At 31.7% G+C, this 21,730-nt stretch overlaps 1 protein-coding gene across 1 annotated transcript; it reads left to right on the top strand.

Moving 5' to 3' along the window:
* Nucleotides 1-1,775: 1,775 nt before the first annotated feature.
* Nucleotides 1,776-19,498, top strand: LOC123696166 (serine-enriched protein). Its single transcript, XM_045642222.1, has 8 exons — nucleotides 1,776-1,869; nucleotides 3,229-3,422; nucleotides 4,923-5,058; nucleotides 6,271-6,388; nucleotides 16,415-16,572; nucleotides 18,367-18,498; nucleotides 18,938-19,120; nucleotides 19,332-19,498. Exons 1-8 carry the CDS (start codon nucleotides 1,831-1,833, stop codon nucleotides 19,494-19,496), a joined length of 1,125 nt encoding a protein of 374 aa, XP_045498178.1. The 5' UTR covers nucleotides 1,776-1,830; the 3' UTR covers nucleotides 19,497-19,498.
* Nucleotides 19,499-21,730: the final 2,232 nt, after the last annotated feature.

Raw genomic sequence — 21,730 nt, 5'->3', positions numbered from 1 at the left:
GATTTTACTTCTACATTCGGTCAGCTGCTCGAATAATTAAAATATAACATACCTACTTACATGAAAAAATGAAAATTAAAAATATATTTATTTAAAAGCCATATGTTTTACACATATACATAGATAAAATAGATGTGTATAGATTCCAATTCTTTCAAACTCAAACTCTACCATTTATCCAATCAGACTTCTGAGGCACTTTGGAATCGTCATAACATAGTTTTACCATTTACCACCGATTCGGAAATTATAGTTTCTACGGAGAAGAAGCATCAAGAACCACTGTACTTACTTAGTTGTTCTTTTAAATCGTGTCAATTTTACATAATATGTCCTACATAATTTATCATAATAATGATGCCAAACGAATTAAAAATATTATTATAGTTAACTGTGAACTAAATAATATTATGTATGTTCTTTTAGAAGCTATTTTAGTTTTATATTCGTAAGTAATTAGTTTTGCATGCATTAAATATTGTGAAATCACTATAGGTTTTAGTCTAGAGTCAGACCTTAGATACTCTACCGTACAAATAAACATGAACACCGTCATAATACAAGCCAACATAATACCTAAATATCGTTAAAAATTAGATAATATATTTAGATTAAATCCCGTATAATTAAGTTTAATAAAATTGTATAATATTACATTACAGTACAGTACAATACAGAAGCAATGTTTTTAATCAAATTTATGCTTAACAAAAGATTGATATCTAGGTTTCTAGGTATATTGGAAATATATTGTGTAGATAACGAGGTAGGAGAGACGTCTGACTCTATTCATAGTAAAATTATTGTTCGACTTCGACATATTTCGTATGAAAATATTATATGTTAATGAGATATGCCAAATAGGTCTTCAGGGAAAATATAAATGAAAGATAAAACCTTAGGATAAAACTGACACTAAAATACATTATTTATAGTTTTGCCTTAACAAAATTAGTATTGATTTGTTCAATACCAATAACTCTTACATCGTAACATGTAACAAATTTGAAAACGTAATAATGTTTTAATTAATTCATATTATAAGTTAAGTTAAATTAGTAGATACCTACTAACAAAGTAAATAACAAATTTCTCGAAACTTCTCTTATTATAAAGTAAGATAAAAGAAGATGTCTTTACTACAAGCGAAACTGTTTCTTGGTGTGTAGTCCAATTCATAAGATTTGACTTTCTTAAAAATTTCTGATAAAATAATATTTTAATATTATTATTCTCATGCTTATTGTATGAATATAAAATGAATATAAAAGGGGTATTATTAAAGTGGAAATTGCTAAATTATCTCTACCTTTTGCACATTCAAACATCGATGATTTAGATGTATTTACCGATTTTATTGGTTAACCGCATAAATAATTTGCATATATAAAACGACGATTTAGAGAAGTTAATAAATTTAAATTAACTTAGGTATTGTAGAATAATGCAAGAAGTCATTAACAAAGATATTATTTACAAACTAAAGCGTAACGCCAGGTTAAATAAGATATCAATACGGATGCTTGATGGAAGCTTTATGAAAAAAATCGTAGGTGCATTTTATGAAAACTTATTCTAAATGCTACGGGATAAGACTGTCAGAAAAATAAAGAATTATCTCTACAGAAAAACAGTAACATATTTTCCTCCGTAAAAATATAGTACACGATTATTAACCAAGACATGACTGATTATAATTTTACTTAGACCAGCGCATTTCCATTTCACGTAGTCTAGAGTTCCCATTTCTGAATTCTGCCAGTCGCTGTTGAGGGCTCGCCTGAGGCGGTCGTGTTTTATGTTAATAAAATAATTCAATCAGTGATAAAAATGGATTTAACAAAAATTAGACATTTCAGTCTGGATGAAGTAAGTTACGTTTTGATTGTTTTATAATTTGAATTTGAAAAATATTTTGCCCTGTTTTCAGTGCATTGACAAAAAAAAAGGCATTGCAAGAATTTTTTGGCAAACTTTAATTTTTTTTTTGAAATTATTCTTCTCTTTTCTTTCAATCGTTAAATGTCATTCAAATTGTTAAAAAGAATTTGAATATAGAATATTACGCCAAAAAAAATTACAATTAAATTTTAGTCTGATCTCCATAAAGCTCCAGTAACGATTGCGACACAATAATCTTCTACCTGACCTATTTCAAGAAAGAAAGAAATTAAATATTTCAACTTAAAAACGTTAAAAGCCTTTTAGATTTGCTGAAGTTCCATTAAAACATTTTATAATACTTTCTTAAAGCGTTATTACTCCATCGCCTTTTAGTTATTTCCTCGTATATTTCCGCTTTCCGGTGTTATAACTTATAGGTAGGTAATATTATGTGAACAATTGTTTCGTTTGTAACAAGAAAATAAAATATCGTTGAGATTAAAGGTCTAATATTTAAAAACAGCTGTAGTGCACTAATGGAAAAGTAGAATTGAGTTTTATTTCTCCGTCGTGTGTCAAATTGAAAAAATAAAATGCAATTTGTTTGGACAATTATAAATTTATTTAAACTGGTGAATGTTTGTTAGGTACTTTCCGAATTAGGTATTGGATAATTTTACATTTTGACAAAATACAAGTTTGTTGCATGCAATTCAACATAATCTATAAGCAAGTAAATAATGTAAAAAAAAACCGTACAATTTCAACATAAAATATTTTATCTAAAAGTGTTGTTAACCATTTAAAATTTTAATTAAAAAGTTATTAAAATTTTCTTGGAATACTAGCTGACCCAGCAAACTTTGCTCTGCAAGTACATCCTTATGACTTAGTGGTATAAAAAATATATCACGATACATTTTCAAACCCGTCCAATATAATTATAAAGTTTCTTAAATATGGGTCAAGTCGTTTCCCAAGAAAATAGTATCTAACACTGTGACACAAGAATGTTATACCTATGTTATTATTATTATGAGCCATGGCTGTCCCACTGCTGAGCAAAGGCCTCTCTTCCCTCAATCCATTTCTCCCTATTTTGAGCAATTTTGCTCCAATCTGCTAAATGGGAATCAAGCTCGTCCCGCCATCTTGTCCTGGGCCTGCCGCGCAGCCTTTTGTCCTTGTTGGGGATCCACAAAGTGGTAATTTTTGCCCACAACTCCTCCGACATTCGGCAAACATGGCCAGCCCAGTTCCTTATTAACTGTACAGTGTACATGGTAATATAAACCTTACATACTTTCTTTAGAAATGGCTTTACTAAAATTGAATTCACGCTAGGCGTCAATGCGAAGTGGAGCGCTAGCAGCAATGGAGGCAGAGCCCGACCTCAGCACGTTCGAGAACAAGTCCGGATTAGCCGAAGACATGAAATTCCTCGCGTCAATGCCGGAGCTGTGTGACGTCACGTTCTTAGTTGGTGACACCAGAGAGCCCGTGTGTGCTGTTAAGGCGGTATTAGCAGCTAGGAGCCGGTAAGATCTCAATACTATCACTAATACACAGTAACAGGGGCAGATTCCAAACTAAGCGCGTTTGAGATCCAGTCCGTAGCAGAAAATTATACGATTCTCGCCTCAATGACGGAGTTCTGTAACGTTACGTTCTTAGTCAGTTATACCAGAGAGCCAGTGTATGCTGTAAAAGCGGTATTAGCAGTGAGAAGCCGGTAAGATCTCAATAATACCATCAATTCACGGTACTGTGAGCGTAATACCGTACACTGATGCGCCAGATATAATCTTATATATATATTAATATGTGTTTTCCGCCACGTATAAGATTAGGTGTTTCTTAGATACACGCTTGAATGAACATGTAAATGAAAGGACTGTTTGATTATGTACAACCGAGCGTAATGTGTTGTTCAAAAATTGTTTGAAAATAGTAAACAATTCCTCTTTGAAATATAAGGACCAGTGTCTATATTTTGTAGTACAATTTACTTAAAAACTTTCTTAAAATTTATTTTCACGTTTATTAACAAATTTAACCAGTGGTCATCAGAATGTTTAATATTTAAATTGTTTTCTAAATACCGTTTAATACTATGAAATCGCAAACATTTAATTAAAGATACCTAATTTATCAATAAGAACTAGGTTAGCTAAAGGTCCATAGAAAATATGTACAGATACACTTTATGCTATGCACATAGAGAAAACTTTTATACTTTACAGACTCTTGAAAGCTTTCACGAACGCATTTTCTTAGAAAGTATTCGTTCCAGTCTCTCAAAGGCAAGAAAAATATGAACAGAGTCTTCAATAATGCAGACTTAATAGACATAATGATGTACGACGCATTATTATAAAAGCATGAATAAATATGATTAAAGAGAAATTTCCAAGTATCGCCTTTTATATTAATAAAAAAACAAATTCTGCTTTTACTTATTGTGAATATTATAAAATACGGTTTCAGAGCATTTTAAGTTTTTTATGTTTTTTGTAAGCTTGAGATAATAAAACAGAGATGCAGACGAATTATAACGTAAAAAGAGTTTAAAGAGATTCACTGACTTCGCAAGAATGCCTTTGTAAATATTTCAGTCCTAAAAATTTTAAATATTTACGTTCCAAGCCACGAAATTAACAAAGTTTAAATAAAGCAAATCTTATACAAAGTTTGGAATAACAATGTTTTAATTAACATGCTGGAGCTTATAATGATTTACCATACTTATAAGTATAATACCTATATTACACAATATATCGATTTACTTCAAAAACTAGAACGACTTAGTTGATAAAAAGTTAAAATAGGGTTTCGATCGCATTACTGGAATGATAATATATTTTTTCAGATTACTGTGTCTATTTACAGAAGAATATTCTAGTATAGATGTAATTCAAGTTGTATTATAATTTTGGTTTAACATTATTGAAAATAATTGCTTGTAAGTAGTGAAATGCATCAATTCGAAAATTATGTGCAAATTTAAATATGCCTGTGACGTTATTAAATTCTAACAGGGTATTCCAAAAAATGTTGTACCAAGCACCAAGCCCGCAGAGGAAGAAAGAGTCAGCGCCGCGTGAAAACAAGCTACGACTTTTTTTGAAGCGATCTTCAGAACCACTTCTCAACCTTCAAAACGCCGCTCAACAGGTAATTCATACCATCAAAGCTTCAACATTCCATTAGAACTAGTAGATCGTACCTACCTGAATTATTGAGAAAATGATTGAACCGTGTAATTGATTTGTAGGTACCTCCCAGTAATTCAATTTTCAACCTCTGCTTCGTGCGAGCTTGTCGTATAGTGAGCTAACTTCAAACTTGCCAATAGCATTAATAACATTAGCATACAACCCTTCATAACCCATAGACATAATCAATACTTAAAATATCCTTCATTCGTTCCAACTTCCATCAAAAGAATTTCTATAAGTATGTTATACAGTATATCATTATCTTTAACAAGATTATCTGATCTGTTGAATTCATCTTCAATTTGGTCGGGCTTTGTGTATTTTCTACAGCTCTAAGATAAGTATAATTCGGTATAAAGGTCTTTTAGAAATATAGTGGTTGATAATACTTATTATAGGCGTATTTAACACATTAATATGTTCACTGCAGAGATCAACTTTCGCGCAACAATTGGCTCCAATACAAGAGGTAAAATCAAAATTGACGATGTCGTAGGTGATTTTTGGATCGATGATTTTTTCGGTGTTTATTCTGTACAGTTTTTCGATTTCAACACATCGTAGTTCTTTTATATTGACAATATCAATTTGTTTATAATGATGACGTTTTTATTACACTTTTGCATGTTTTTTTGTTTTGTTCAAGTCTTTCGATTTGCAAATTTGCTATTGGTATTAAGCTATTTACGATTTTGTCACAGCTGCTTCGGTTTATATTTTACTAATAAAATTTGTATTAATTTTCAGTCGGCACTAATTGAATGCTCTCATGCTTTAGTAATTTGCGCGTTTGGACTGATTACTTTTTACTAATTATACCTTAATTTAATAATAACTATTTTGGTTAAGCTTTCACAAATGTTTTGCACAATACTTGTTAATTACTAATTTTTTTGTGTCAAAAAACATAATACTGTATCGTATTTTGTAGTAGAATGTTTATATCTTATTACAGTATAATATTCCACATATAACAACAACCATTTATTTTGTAAAAGAATCTTGATCTATTTTAAAATGCATCAATTATAGAATTAGATACTTAAAGTTAGAATCATAAGAGAACTAAAGGGAATATTATTTGGAAAAAGCTTTTTTTCCCTTAACTATCAATTCGTAAAATTATACAGATATCCCTGATTGAAAAAGTTTCGTTTCATTATAACAGCCATCGTCTCAACAACATCAAACGTTGATCATCGAAGAGTTTGAGCCAGACGTCTTCCGTCAGCTGATCGAGTACATCCATACAGGCTGCGTTACTTTGCAGCCAAGAACATTGCTTGGTAAGTCTAACTATAATATTATTTGATGATTATATTCTGATTTATATCTACTGATAGAACGGAGTAGGTGTTTCTTTTTTTTATGAGAGAGGAGGCAACAGAGCAGACGCGACGCCTGATGGTAAGCATTCAGCGTCGCCCATAAGCACCCACAACGCCAGGGACATTGGGAGTGTGTTGCCGACATTTTAGGAAAGAATACGCTCAAACTCAAACTCAAACTCAAACATTCATTTATTCAATTAGACTACTATTTAGTAGCACTTTCGAATCTTCGATTTCGAAATTCGATTTGAAATTTCGATTCGATCGACTTTGCTCTCTTCTTAAAGGTCCCCAGATTGTAACCATTCGGGAATATCGTACTAGGAAGCTGGTTCCATATGACTGTTGTGATAAATCGTAACTTATGTCTTATAGGCCAATAAGCTTTTTTAATAAAGCTATCTAATAAGATATTTAAATATATATGTAGTACCTCCTCCTGTTTTGGAGTTGTTCAATCAATATTATTTTTATATTATATTTTATCATGAACATAATTAGCTGTATCTTGAAATGGGAAGTATGGTTGTACTTTACCTAAAAATGTTAAGGTTCGACTTCAAACCGCATATTGATTGAATAAAACCATCTCGTATCTAGTGCTTTCTGATGTAACCTTTTTCACGAGTGGATACGATTTATTCATCATGTTCTTTATCCTGACGTTCGAACACTTCAAAGAGCGGCTTTGCGATGTTACATGTCTTGTCGGTTGCATAAAGATCGTTACTTTAAAGTTTAAACTACCTTCATTTTAATTATTCTGCACAGTATCTATGTAGCTACATAGCACATAGACTTATGTTTGACATTTAAAATATCTATTTCCAAGATATACCGAGTTGGACTAGTCTAGTTCTAATAATACCAAGAATTCTCTATCGAGAAACCAATACCGTATTTGTTTGAATAAGACTTCGAAATTGATTACTCCTTATCTCGTGGACGGTGCTCGAAATACAATTATTAAATTGTGTCAGATCGATCTCGTTATTCCAATATTATTATTGAAACAATAACGCGCAAACATTCAATTACAAGTTATGAAGCAGTTGTATTTGCAATCAGAAATCAAGTTTGCCGGCGCACGGCTTTTGTCAATTTACTTGAACAAACAAATGTAATGTAAGGGTATAGTTATATTATGTACTGACGACGTTTATATCTTGTTTCTTTACTCTCTGCGTCAACTATTTTCTCTAAATAATTTAGCTCTATTTTTAACGTAAATAAGTACACTAATTATTAAAAAGAGGAGACTTTTTCCCTATGGTTACGTTTGGTAGTTAAGTGGCTTGGCTGTGTTTTATTTAAATTTAATAGGTAGTTAGATGAATGTTAAGAAAACTTTATTTCTCTTGCTAAATAATGCTTTGATTAAGATTTTTATTTGGACCATGTTTTTAATATGTTTTAGACCCGGTTTTTTAGTTAGTCCATGTTTTGTTAAAAGACTGTAAATAAATTCAAAAACTACATCACGTAGTAAAAGACGACTGAATGTAAAGCCTTTTTATAAAATATACTTATCAGTTTCTTCTTTCCTAAAATCCCTTTAACGCTACGTTAAACATCTATATTAATTTCCAATCCTTGTTTTTGATGGTTCCAACAGAAAGCGTTAAGAAAATAGAATTGATTCGGACATTCCAAGAAGCAAAACTCAATTTCCGTTTTAAAAGCTTTAAGAGGGTGAAAAATATTTTGGTTATGAAACCAATTTGATGGAAACTAAATGCAAGTAATAGAAAAAAAGATTTTTATGTTGATTGTTCTGTTGGGATTTTGTTTCGATAAAAATAACAAAGCTCTAACACAGACTAATAATAATATACTACGGCTCTAATATTAATATTTGGGGCTTCATCCATACTAATAACTCTGTCTGTCTGTCACGCCTAAACTACTGAATCAATTTGCATGAAATTTGCCATAGAGATATTTTGATACCCGAGAAAGGATTATAGGCTACTTTTTACCCCGGGACATAGGATAGGTTTTATCCCGGAAATCCCTCGGGAACGGGAACTATGCAAGTTTTTCTTTGACTGCGCGGGCGATGCCGCGGGTGGAAAGCTAGTTAGTTATAATATAAGTAAATAATATTTATTAATATAATTCACTGAAGTTAATCTGTCTGGAAAACTTTTAATGAAAATTTTATGTGTACCTATTTGTGAAATAGAAGATTTCATTACGATATGTTTTTATAATTATATAATAATAATTATTCGTATAAGTATTTAAAGCAAAACAAAAAAGTGGGTTTGCGTGAACCGCACGCATCAAAAGTTTTTATGCGGGTCTCTAAGTCTCGAGTGTATTCCTACATCACGTTAATGAAGCACCAGATGAGTGAAAATACACTAATATCTTACAAATATAATACTAAACATTATTTTACTTCTATAATTACTAATTAGAAACCCTATCGCGTCTAAGTCGCTTAATTACGAACTGTTTATCACTCCAATATTCAGGATAAACATTATGTTGTATTCTGCTTGAATATGCAAACAATTCCCTTTATTGGTTTGTGTTCATTCACACATGTTCAGCGGTTCTATCAAAATAAACAGTGCGTTAAATTGAAATTCAAAATTGCTTGTAAATGCCTATTGACCGGAAACAGTTCGGTGATGTTGGTTTATGTAAATTCATATGTGACTTGATTTAAAATATGTTTCGTTTTATTAAAAATAGCTATATTATAGAACCGAACATAATAGGGATAGAAATATCAATATAGGTTATGTACTTAAAGCTTCTATTGTGTAAATTTCATCCTAAAAGAATACATTTTAATACAAACATCCGAATAATTATAATAATAAATTCTCCTTGGCAGATCCCTTTCAATTATCTCGCTCTAAGTTTAAAAAAGTAATACTGCAGCTTATTGACCAAAAATTGTAAAGAAAATCACAAACAACACGCACACACTCACACACACACACTTTCACTCACACTTGTACTCATATATTGTTACCTTTTTATTTAGCTATAATTATAGATATAATATAGGGTTTGTAATCGTTAATATATCTTATCTTTACTTTGCTCACTCACAGTATTATGATTGTTAGTGGTGTACCTTTTAATTGGCGTATTGAAATGTTAATGTTATATCTAGTGTAAGATTAGCTGTAAGGTACCTGTACAAAAATAAATAAATAAATTAGAGTTTAGAAAGAGATTATCAATAATAAGTTTTATTATCTACTCTTTATTATATAATAATATAGTGTATACTATAATAACTATAATAATTAATATTATAAAGCTGAATAGTTTGTTTGTTTTAACGCGCTAATATCAGAAACTACTGATCCGATTTGTGTTCTTTCGGTGTTAGATAGCCCATTTATCAAGAAAGGCTATAATATCATTACGCTAAGACCACATAAGACCAACTGCAGGAGCAGAGCCACGCGGGAGAAACCGCGAAGCGCAGCTAGTGTTAAAATGTGTCACGCTTTAATAATTATCTTTAAGTTCATACTAAATTATAAAGCACATTTACAAGTGTAAATTAATGATCATATTATAACTTCGCACTCATAAAGTTATGTAAAGTGGATAATATCCATGAATAACTATAATAACTAATGGTCCGGATTTTATTGTCGTCTGCCTCGAAGTTATATCGAAGATTAATATAGCTCTATATTTGTGTTAATAACGAAATCATTACAAAGTGTTAGTATACACACCATACCATATTGAAATATCGTCTACTATTTTAATGAGGTATTTCAGTTTTAATGACATCAATACCATCTTTTGATCATATTTAATCGAACTTTTATTAATTACTAGCTGCTCCGCGCGGTTTCACCCCCGTGGCTCCACTCCTGTTGGTCGTAGCGTGATTATATATAGCCTAAAGAAAAAGAATTTTTCAAATCGGACCAGTAGTTCCCGAGATTTGCGCGTTCAAACAAACAAACAAACAAACTCGTCAGTTTTATAATATTAGTATAGATTCACAGCCATAAAAGCTTATCTATTATAAAATTCGTGTATATATACGTAGTACTGTCAAAATGTGGTTTGGTAGATGCTATACGCTGGATTAAAAATTGATAAATAGTAGTAATAAATATTTAATGCTCAAATAGTTTAACTAGTTCATTTTTATATTGAAAAACAATGCACTCACTAAGTAAATAATTGCAATAATCTTCTTATATATAAAAATGAATCCCAAAATGTGTTAGGAAGCGCATAACTTGAGAACGGCTTAACCGATTACGTTAATTATTTTTTTATAATATTCCTTGAAGTTCGAGGATGGTTCTTATGTAGAGAAAACGTGAATATGTACCACGGGCGAAGCCGGGGCGGACCGCTAGTATTCTATAGAAATGTATGGAATATCGGAATAATAAAAATGCTTTTATACCTTCGGATAAGAAATCCAATCACGATCTTATGTAATAAAATATTATTACAACATTAAGAGGCTTAGATCCGCCGAAATATTTATGACCTTTCATAGGTTATATCAAGCCTATAAAGTTATACTATGGTTTGATATTAGGTAGATATAAATGTTTGATTGCGCTACTTTACTATTTCTTAGTGTCTAGATATTAAATACAAAAATCATTATTTAATATCTAGAGTCGTAAATATTAATTATATAATTTATAGACTAGCCATTTTTTAAGGCTGGTAAATATTCTACAACCTTGATATACGATTCCACCTACGCCTCCTTGGAATGAATCTAAATTCGGTATTATTTATCGGTATATTTATTCGGTATATTTATTTATTCGGTATAATTAGAAAATTAATCTTTATATACAAGTCTAACAACCACAATATACTTTAGATTAAATTACGTTCATGAAATCGAAGTAATAAAAACGAGTCGTTTAATTTTGTCCAAAGTTAATCGTGTCATGAAACCCATAATTGCGAATATAAAACGTAATCCTCCAGCTAAAAGCGTTTACGAAATCGTGTCTCGAATCTTGAAAAATCTTAATCAAAAAATTCCAGATTCCATCAAGGGTAAAAGAATTCAATCTTGAGGGCCATCGATCCAATCTGCCCACTAATCTATTTTAATATCGACTGAGGTACTCATAATTGAATATCTTGTGCACTAAATAGATTACAGTTAATGTATTTACTTCAGTCGCTTTCGCGGCAAATTCAATTACATTATGCATGTTTTAATTGACGTTGCGGTTCGTGTTTACAAAACATGTATCAAGAACGTTATTATTTATTTTACAAAAGTAACTGTACAGACGGGATTTTATATATACAAAGTTATATTTTATTTATTAATTTATATAACATATTTTTAAATATTGTTAAGTTAAGAAATTTGGGTTAATCATTATTAGCTTGAAACAGTTTAGATTTTCTGACGGAAGATTTGAGTAGAAAATACTAGCAACTTGCGACGTGAAAGAAAGATAAATAAATAAACAAACGCAATTTAGTATTTATATTATTAGTAATAACTGGATAGGATTATATCGGATCGTATACCTTGTAATTAAGGCCACCAGTCGATGGTTTTTTAACTAAGTAAGGACCAAATGTTTTAATAGCTTTCCGCTTTCCATAATTTCAATCTTAGTAGTATGATGTCTACGTTTTTATGTTTATAGATTTCGTTATACATAGGTATTATGTTTCCAGACATTTTAGCATTAATTATTGCTTCCAGACGCTTAAAAGCTTCTATAATATTATTATTTAATGGTATGCTTATTAGTAAGTCTGTTGCCTTTGTCTAATAACGATATACGAAGAAATGTTCCATTAGTGAAACATCACAACATAAATACATATAAAACCGGTCTTTTTATTACAGAAATTTACACCAAGAAAACGAACCAATCAGCAAATCAAAAGACTAAAGATCTTTCAAACTTTACGACGTGAAAGTTTTTCAATTCCGTCGTAGGTCCTTCTCTCTCTTGGCTATACTTTCACTGGACAATTTATAAGAAAAGTGGCACTTTCTGAGTTTTCATTAAACTCCGTTCGTTATTTTTTTAATCAAATTCGGAATCAATCTAGAATACTCATCCCCCTATAGATTTTTATTGATGGAAATATATCTAATAATTGCACTTTTCAAGTGGACCCCTTTCTTTGATATAGTTGACAAGATTTAGACTAAATTTTCAGAATCAGGTCAATTTATCACAATTTTGTGTTATCTGATTGCTTGTTTGATATAAAACTTTTAAAGATGAGACGATATTTAATTTGATATATTTAATGGAGTAAGCTTATCTTATAATGAAAATGACTTATGAATCCAGATAATAAGCTAAATAATAAGCTTTATCAGAAAATATGTCGAACACAAATAGTCTGGATTTACTAACTAATTAATAGTCAAACACAAATATCTCGTGTATGTGATGTTGGAACACTCGGCAAACTTTTCTCCTGCAAATTCATTATAACGTTAGAGAATTTTAATTAACTTTCTCGTATCAAGATAATACAGTCAAGCTATATTAAGGGTACTCGTGTATTGACAATGAACAAGAAAGATGAATTAATAACCTTTTAATATTTAATATCTATTACTGAATCACTTTGTTTATTATTAATTTTGCTTTGTTGGGTTTTTGCTCAGAGAGCATTGTGTAAAAAATGTTTCTTTCGTTTTATCTTGACTATGAAAAATTAATGTAATTAGTGTAGCGTTAAAAAAGTCCAATCATTAAAAGTAACTTATGATACTTCTATTTCGCTATTTTATAGGTTAAACGTATTTGTTTAACCTCGGCTGTGTTTTTATATATTAAAATTGGTATCACTTCAATAAAGACAGAAGCTATTATATCTCTTTCGGCAAATACAATAATATTATTATCATACAATAATATTATTTTATACAAGCTCTAAATCAAATTGATTTCGACGATTTTTTTAAGAATACCTACTTTAGGCGTCTGGTGGTTATAATACTCTGTTCCCAAAGAATGAAGGAATATCTTTTGCTGAAATTATTTTAGGCGCTCGACTTATATATTAATTTTTTAACTAATTCGAGAAAATACCTTTATAAGGCTGGTTGCAGAGCTTGACCGACTGTTAGTGCGTACCGTGGGTCTTGACGATACGCATCAACAATAATTGTATGACTATATTATGACACTAATGCGCATAACAATACGCGTGCGTATGGTCGGACTAGCTATGAACGGTTTTATGAATTTCCACACATATGACAAGCGCGACTGACGTACGCACTGATGGTCGGTCAAGCTCTGCAACCAGCTTAAAAAAACATGAGTACATGTTGAAAAAAATAAAAGGATAATGTTCGGTAAAATATGATGATATGAAAGATATAATATTAATGGTGATCTCCTGTCATCTTGACTATAATTTATGAGCAAGGGCTCAGATTATACGAATATTAAACGATAAGGTATATATGGATAACAAATTTAATAAGGGCCTTTAGAGAAACGTACGTAACGCCATGGAATAGAAACTGCTAACGCTAATTATTGACATAAGCTCATGACATTTTGGTAATGGTTCGATCACACTACCAACGACTCAGACGACCACGACCAAAGTTCCAATCTTGCCGAAATTTGTTCAAAATCAATATTAAAATCTCCCGTCATTCTGGTACTCAGGAATAAAAAAAATTCGAGGTCAATTAATAAAAAGAAATAGGGTTTTTTGCGATTTTCGCCGAGACGGTAAGTTTATCATACAATCACCTGAACCAAAATTGTATATAATCTAATTATCTATAAAAAAGGTTAAATAAATTTTTTTTCTAGGAGCCACCGTTTCTATGAAAAACCTGTTTGTTTATCCATTGATCTCAAAATTTTTTTTTCCAAACACCAATACGACAGGAATTTCTTAAATTTCATTTTTAATTGTGTTTTGCACAATTTTATTTAATTGCGACTGGATGAAAATTTTGTTCGTGGTCGTCGTTGTCGTTGGTAGGGTGACCGAATCCTTATGCAAAACATCATACGCTTATGTCAATTTCTATCGATAGCGTATTCTATTCCTTGGCGTTTTGCCGTTTGGCTAAGGCCCAAGGTATCTAATAGATAATTTGCTGCTAGGTTGTAAGAAATTGTTTATTGTGTTCATGTAAGCTTTAAAGAGAGCGTCGCTTTTATCGTATTAGTAATATTGTATAATATCGGATACAAACCCGTTATAAAGTATATAACCCATTAAAAAGACTATGAAAATGTTTTATTATTTGATTCTTTATGCAATTGTTTCAAACCTAAGTATCTAACGTTTTAGATAAATGTAATCGTTTCTTATCAATCATCTTAGTATGTTACATTTATCGTGATTCTTCAAAGCCAAAATCATAATTTTCGATAGAAATCCAATACTATTTTCTGAGTTATACTTAAGGTTATTTCTTGGATTTGCGATCACTGAAAGTGTAAAGGTATAAAAGGGAACCGAAATAAAAGTGAAGGTTTCTTACCGGCATAAGCTTTATTTTAGTATTCGGTCGTGCGAAAAGTCCATTGTGAAATCGTGTGTAAAAAAATTGGTAAAGGCCAAAGGTCGCGTATATATATTTTTGTTTAAGTTTTTTTCTATTATTAGTTTTCTGTAACTGTATACAAAAATCATATTTATTTTATATCTACTAGTTGCCCTGACAGACGTTGCCACGTTGCTCTATTGCCTTTTTTTCGAGTTTATATATCCATTAGAACATTCCTTGTGCCTGAACAAAAAACGTTTAAAACATTAGCCGAATTGGTCGAGCCCTTCTCGAGTTTAACGCTTAGCAATACATTTGACGATTTATTTTTATTATAATACTAGCTACAACAAAACTAATTTACAATTTTATTACTACTAAGGCATTACAAAAGGTATTTTTTACAAGAATGCGCTTTAAATTGCACTAACAGTATTACGTGCTTCAAAGCGTAGACCTTTATTGCGTTTCTTTCATCTTTCTTGGACCTTTTATTTTATTAAAGCTAAGCATAATATAAAAATTTCAGTATTTTTATATTATGCTTAGCTTTAATAAATTCTGTAGGTATTGCTTTTATATTAGTAGCAGTGATTATTTTCATTATAAATTTAGTACCTATTCGTAACGATTATTTAATTATATTAGGGCTTTAGTTTACTACGTATCTACTTATATAGTACCTTAAGTGAAGACTTTGTAATCACTCCATTTCAAGCTTGTTTAAAATGTGTCAAGGTAGAACTTCTTATGAATTTCTCTACACTTTTATGTAGAAGCGTTTTCGTCTGGGCTGTTTAACTATTGGATATTTTTAATGTTTACTAAATTGAATTTATATTTTTTGGTTTTATGGCATTCAAATGCTTTATAAATATAAATTTATAAAGAATAGAAAAAAATTAGTAATAAATAAGTTTGCTAAATTGTTTTAGAACCTTATGTAGGTGTTGGGCGTTGGCGTTATTCTAAATATTTACACACTTGATATTGTCTAAAGCGCGTCACACACGATGAATACACTATAGTATATTTTTATGTTGAGATTCTCTAATATAAAACGTTATAGTATCTTAAGTTATCCGGTATCAGCGTTCTGACCATAATCCTGTTACAAATGACCCACAAAATTTCGAGTCATTTGTAACAGGATGGCGGTTCTACAGGGGTCTTAGTACGCAATGACAAAAAGAAAAATGATGGTCAGAACGCTGATACCGGATACCTTAAGATACTATAACGTTTTATATTAGAGTATCTTAACATAAAATATTATAGTATCTTCACCGTGTGTGACGCGCTTTAGTTAGGTATTAATTGCGTTTAAGATCCGTTAATATTTTATTTCACATATTATAACGTAGTCTTATAGTCGTTGAATTGTAATTGACACTATCAATATAAATATTACTTGATTCGCGTTAAATCAAACAAGGAAGAATACTAATAACACTTTTATTTATTTCCAAGAAAACATTAATAACATTTTTATTAATCTGTTTCAGGTGTGATGAACGCAGCTGACTACTACGGTTTGGACGAATTGCGGCGCGCGTGCGCAGGCTTCGTGCAGTGCTGTATCACGGTTGATACGGTTTGCGCACTACTTGCTTCTGCTGAGAGATACATACAGTATAAGTGCACTAAATCATTGGTGCAAAAGGTAAGAGAAATATAATATTGTCATATGTCTATGGAGATCTATTTGTGTATGCCATATTTATTTTGATGATACTCGACTCTAGTAAGATAATTTGACACGGTTAAGTTTTAAATTTGGATTGTATTGAAAAATTGGAGTAAGTACTTACCTAAGTTTGTGGATGCCCACTTTCACGACAATATGTTGTCGGTACATTAAATACTCCGTCTCGTATCCCACGAGAATAAAAGTATTTAGAATCCCCTTAATTAAATCGTTATTATCTTTATATATGTTATTGTAAAGGTAGTTGTGTCATAAAGTGTAAGAAAGGTATATAAGTAGTACTATTCGTTCAACCTTCTTCTTCGCCTTTTGTTCTGTTCTTGATTCCTTGGTGCATGAACTGTTGAAATTGAATCTGGTGCTATATTTATTGTTTGTTCGTCTGTAGATATTTGATGTGGTTCTAATCGATTGTCTGGTTCGTCTGTTTGTGATGTGTTTTGTATGTTCATTGGTTGAGATGTATGTGTTGATAGTCCTATACTTTGTGTGTTATGATTTACTGCTGCCAAGTACTTTACTTAATATGATTGATGAATGTATGGCTGCTTGTTTTTGAAGAATGCTGATGTCAATAAACGTATCTAATTTATCTATATATTTTATAATGTTTTTAGCTACTACCCCTGTGGCTCCTATGACAATCGGAATGACCGTTGTTTGAGTTTTCCACAAACGGCTTACTTCAGTCTTGAGTAGTTGATATTTACTTAACTTTTCTATCTCTTTCGGTCCTATGTTGTAGTCTATAGGTACTGTTATATCTATCAAATATGTTTTGTTGTTAATTTTATCTATATATATTAAGTCTGGTCTATTGTGTGTGATTGTGACATCAGTTTGAACAGGCATTTCCCAAAGAATTTTAGCGGTATCATTTTCTTTTACTTGTGGTTGTACAAGTGTTTCTTTCCACCAGAGGTTTGAATCTGCCAGTTTGTGTTTTTTAGCTAAGCACCAATAGACGTATAGAACGAGATTATTATGTCGCTTCACATAATAGGTTCCTGCCAACTTTTCACACCCTGATATGATATGCTGTGCAGTTTCATCTTTGCAGGCACATAAGCGGCACTTGCCGTCTATCGGTTCTTTCAATATATCGCGTTTATGTTGTCGGGTCAAAACAGCTTGATCCTGTATAGCAAATATTTCTGCTTCTATTCTAGGTGATATTTTTTGTTTTTTCATCCATTTAAATGAAAGTTCTGTATCTATATTAGTCTGATCTAATACTTTTTTTGGAAACTGTCCATGTAATTGTTTACTACGCCAAATCTCATTGTGTTTTTTTGATATCGATTCTTTAATTTGTTTGTCTGTATACGTATTTTGCTGCATTAAGTGTAGTTGCCTTTCTATTTCTTGTGCTTCCTTGAATATTGAGTATTTATTTCTGTGTATATCATGATCAGCAATTTCTTTTATTAAATTATCAGTTTTACTTTCCAAATATTGTTTATACTTATTTATCTTATTATACCATAAAGAGCTATTATCAGTAAAAGCTGAAATTAATATTGTTCTGTTCTTCGCCGTATACTTAATCTATCATTGTAACTGCTGAAAATTAAATAATTTCAATATTTACTTCATATTTATTTTCCTCTCCCAGAAATTAACTCATTTTATAATAATTTTTCTTATTAAATAAATAAATGAAAAAATCACACCAATTGTACAATATTTTATTTCGTTGAATATTTAAGAGTATTTAGTTAAAACTAAAGAACTATCCTATATTTTCAGGTTCTGGAGTTTGTTGATGAACATGGGAATGAAGTACTCAACTTGGGTTCATTCACTCTCTTGCCACAACACGTTGTGAGATTGATCCTAGCGCGAGATGAACTGAAAGCTGATGAATTTACTAAATTTCAAGTAAGTATCCCTGTTATCTATATAGAAATAGATAGTTCTACCTTTGAGGTACCTCTAATTTAGTTCAATAAATAGCGCTTTATATTAAAGAAGATATTCGTTCACAAAAAAAAACGAATTGTTAAAGCACAGTACCAATGAAAGTAATAGAAAACAGATAAATTACATACTACTTTACTATGTTACACAGTGATAATTTTTTTCCCTCGCACGGTACGTATACATATATTTTTACATTTAACCGTACCTACTGAAAAAAAATTAAGTATAGAAATTGTCGTAATTTTTGTTGAATATTGTCGAATGTCGAATTTTGTTGAAAGTAGAATAAATACACGTATTAATAAATAAACAACTAATAATAAACAATCATTGCGGTGGGTGAATCATACTAAATTACCATGCTTTGGGTTTCTAACCAGTCTATTAATTTTTACAGGCTGCTCTAATGTGGAGTAAGAAGTATTTCGATACGAACCCTAACATGGTTCTAAAAGATGTGATTGGAAATTTCCTTGAATACATACAATTCCATAAGATTCCTGCTAACGTTTTAATGCGAGAAGTCCATCCACTTGGCTTGGTTCCGTACTCGATTATCATGAATGCGTTGGCTTATCAGGTGCGTATTATTCTTTGATCTTTATTATAATTGAATTATTTTATTTGAATATTGATTTCATTTTATTTTGTAGAGCAAATTGTATCTGCAATTATTTACTGATCGGTTTGTTATAATATCAAACAAGTTTGCTTTATAAAAAATAATACTATAAGTCTCTTAGCATTCATAGTAGAAAACATATCGCATGTTGAAAACACTAATGTTGCAGGCAGACCCGGCCAGCGTAGATCCTGGCAAACTTTCTCCAGCGCGAGTTCGCCGTGCCGGTCGCTCTATGTCCGTACAGTCTTCTCTTGACCCCTACGGCTCCAACACCACCCTCTCCTCCACCGGCTCGAGCGATGTGCCGTCGTCAGACTCGCGACACAACTAACGCGAGGGGAACGTCCCCCGTCCCGCGCCCGATCCTACCCCTGGACCTTCCACATCTACCCAACAAGAGAAGCCAGAGAAACTGGGCCTTTTCTCCTCTATCAAACGTGCTGCCAGCAAGAAATTTGGCGACCGACGTTCCCCGACGCCGAAAACAAGAGAACCTAGATCAAAATCTGATTCAATCAAACATGCAGCTCTCACTAGACAAGTTTCAGAAACAGTGGCTGCATCCGGAGATCCTACATTTGAACGATGCAAGCCGAGGAAACGAGATAGTGAAACTGAATTCCCAGTGCGTAAATCTACTTCAGAAATATCAGAGAGTTTTCCATTTGTACGTCGTGCTTTAGCAGAAATTGAAAATGGCTTGAACTATTTTAGAAAATCTATTACATCTGAAGTCACTGAATTAAGAGCACCATTAGCTAGAGCCGAGCCAGTTGTTGTTGTGGCAGCAGCTGAAGATGAACCGCCTCCATCACCGCCTCCAATGGGATTAAAAGAGCGTCGTGGTTCACGCGGTTCCCCTTGTGCTAATCTTCCACCGTTAACGCTTCCTCCTACTACGCCTGATCCTTCTCCCGGTCGCCTGTCTCCAAACCGTTTGTCGCCACAACCTAAGGAGCCAATGACTGCACCCTTAATGAATCCCCCTCGACGTTCTCGCACTCGTTCAGAAATGCATCCCGATCCGCCGCCTCGATCTCCTGATATTCCCCGTCCTGCTTCTGTGTCCCCAAAACATACATTCGCGTTTAAAATAGTCTTGAAAAAGGTGGAAAGTACACCGAATACTTCGTTTGATAGACCGGAACAATGAGAGTACCTCCTCTAAGCGCGGCCGCTGATAGGCGGTGGAGTACTCGAGGTTCTGACGCGCTTTTCTCCATTTTAGAAGAAGCTAGCCTAGATTAGTTTTGCAAGTTCATTTCTGGGAACCATGAACAACAGTCTTGTGAGTTTACGGAAAATGACATTACGCGGGAAAATGCTTAGGTTAGGTATGAAGTAACTAAAGGAAAAGGAAATGTATTGAAAACTTTGTGCTAGGTACATAATCTTGTCTGTATTTTCATTTATTTATTCATAAGATAAAGTGGTAGTTAAATGATTTCGGTTTATATGTATTCTCTTGATTATAAATATTATATTATTTAATTATTTAAATTGTCTCGATACAATATCCGTGGACGCTACAAATATGAAAGGATATGGTGTAGGTATTAAGTAATTTAAGAATGTCTAGTGGATATGTCCTTTATGTATATATAAATGATGGGAAAATATTTATATTCATGTGACGATGTTGTATGTAATGTATTCTGAACTTCTTTTCATCCTTTTGTTAAAAACTTACATCCCTAAATCATTATGCAAAACACATAATACATAATATGTATTCCGATTTAACGATGTATTTACAATGCTATTTTCAGAACACGTTATGCCATGATCAATACGAGTAGTATTTTATAATAGATTATATTTAATTTTATTCTTAATACTGTATTTGGCATGATAACATTTAACACTTTAATAGAAACAAAAGGGATTTATTGATGAGCGAAGGATGAGCGTAACCCAAGACAGAACGCGATGGCGTCGCACTGTAGTTGACATAATGTCCTGTGGCCCCCTCTGCCCCACATAGGGGGCCACAGGACATTAAGTCAAGTATTGATATGAAAATTTCTGGCTTGAAGGTAGTTTCAGCTCGATATAATTTCCGAACTGCATTGTTGTACTTAACATTGCTTTTTATGTATATAATGTGTGAAATGTGCCTGTATGAATAAACATAATATGACTATCACTAAGACTTTCAACCCATTTCTTCACAAATAATTATGGAGTGATTGAATAATCTAAATGTATTTTCGATGTTATACAATTAATAATGTTAAAGTATTTTTATAAAAGTGTATATAATGTAAGACGTTATACGGTTATTCTTCGATAAGAGTTTACTTATTATCATCTTAAACTTGCATCATTGCACATGAAATAAGTATTTTATTTCTGAAGAATAAGTCTCATATTAAAATTAGGAAATACTCCACAGTATATTTAAATATATTGGAATAATACAGACGAACAGGAATAAAATAATCAAAATATTATAATACTAGGTGCCTAGTATGGACATTTGCTCTAAATAATTTGAGATTATTAATATGAACTTTTGTATCATTATTTTAGTCCCAAAAGTAAACTTTTATCGAAATCAAATAA

The sequence above is a fragment of the Colias croceus genome, chromosome 12 (genome assembly GCF_905220415.1).
Source record: "Colias croceus chromosome 12, ilColCroc2.1".
NCBI lineage: Eukaryota > Metazoa > Arthropoda > Insecta > Lepidoptera > Pieridae > Colias > Colias croceus.
The sequence above is the reverse complement of the archived record's forward strand: the minus strand, read 5'-3'. Positions and strand labels throughout refer to the sequence as shown.

What these genes read in the sequence shown, in the direction of transcription:
- LOC123696166 (XM_045642222.1), top strand. Translation starts at nt 1,831, where the DNA reads ATGGATTTAACAAAAATTAGACATTTCAGTCTGGATGAA. An exon ending in GTATTAGCAGCTAGGAGCCG is followed by an intron (nt 3,423 to 4,922) that starts GTAAGATCTCAA and finishes AAATTCTAACAG; the next exon opens with GGTATTCCAAAAAATGTTGT. An exon ending in ATGAATTTACTAAATTTCAA is followed by an intron (nt 18,499 to 18,937) that starts GTAAGTATCCCT and finishes TAATTTTTACAG; the next exon opens with GCTGCTCTAATGTGGAGTAA.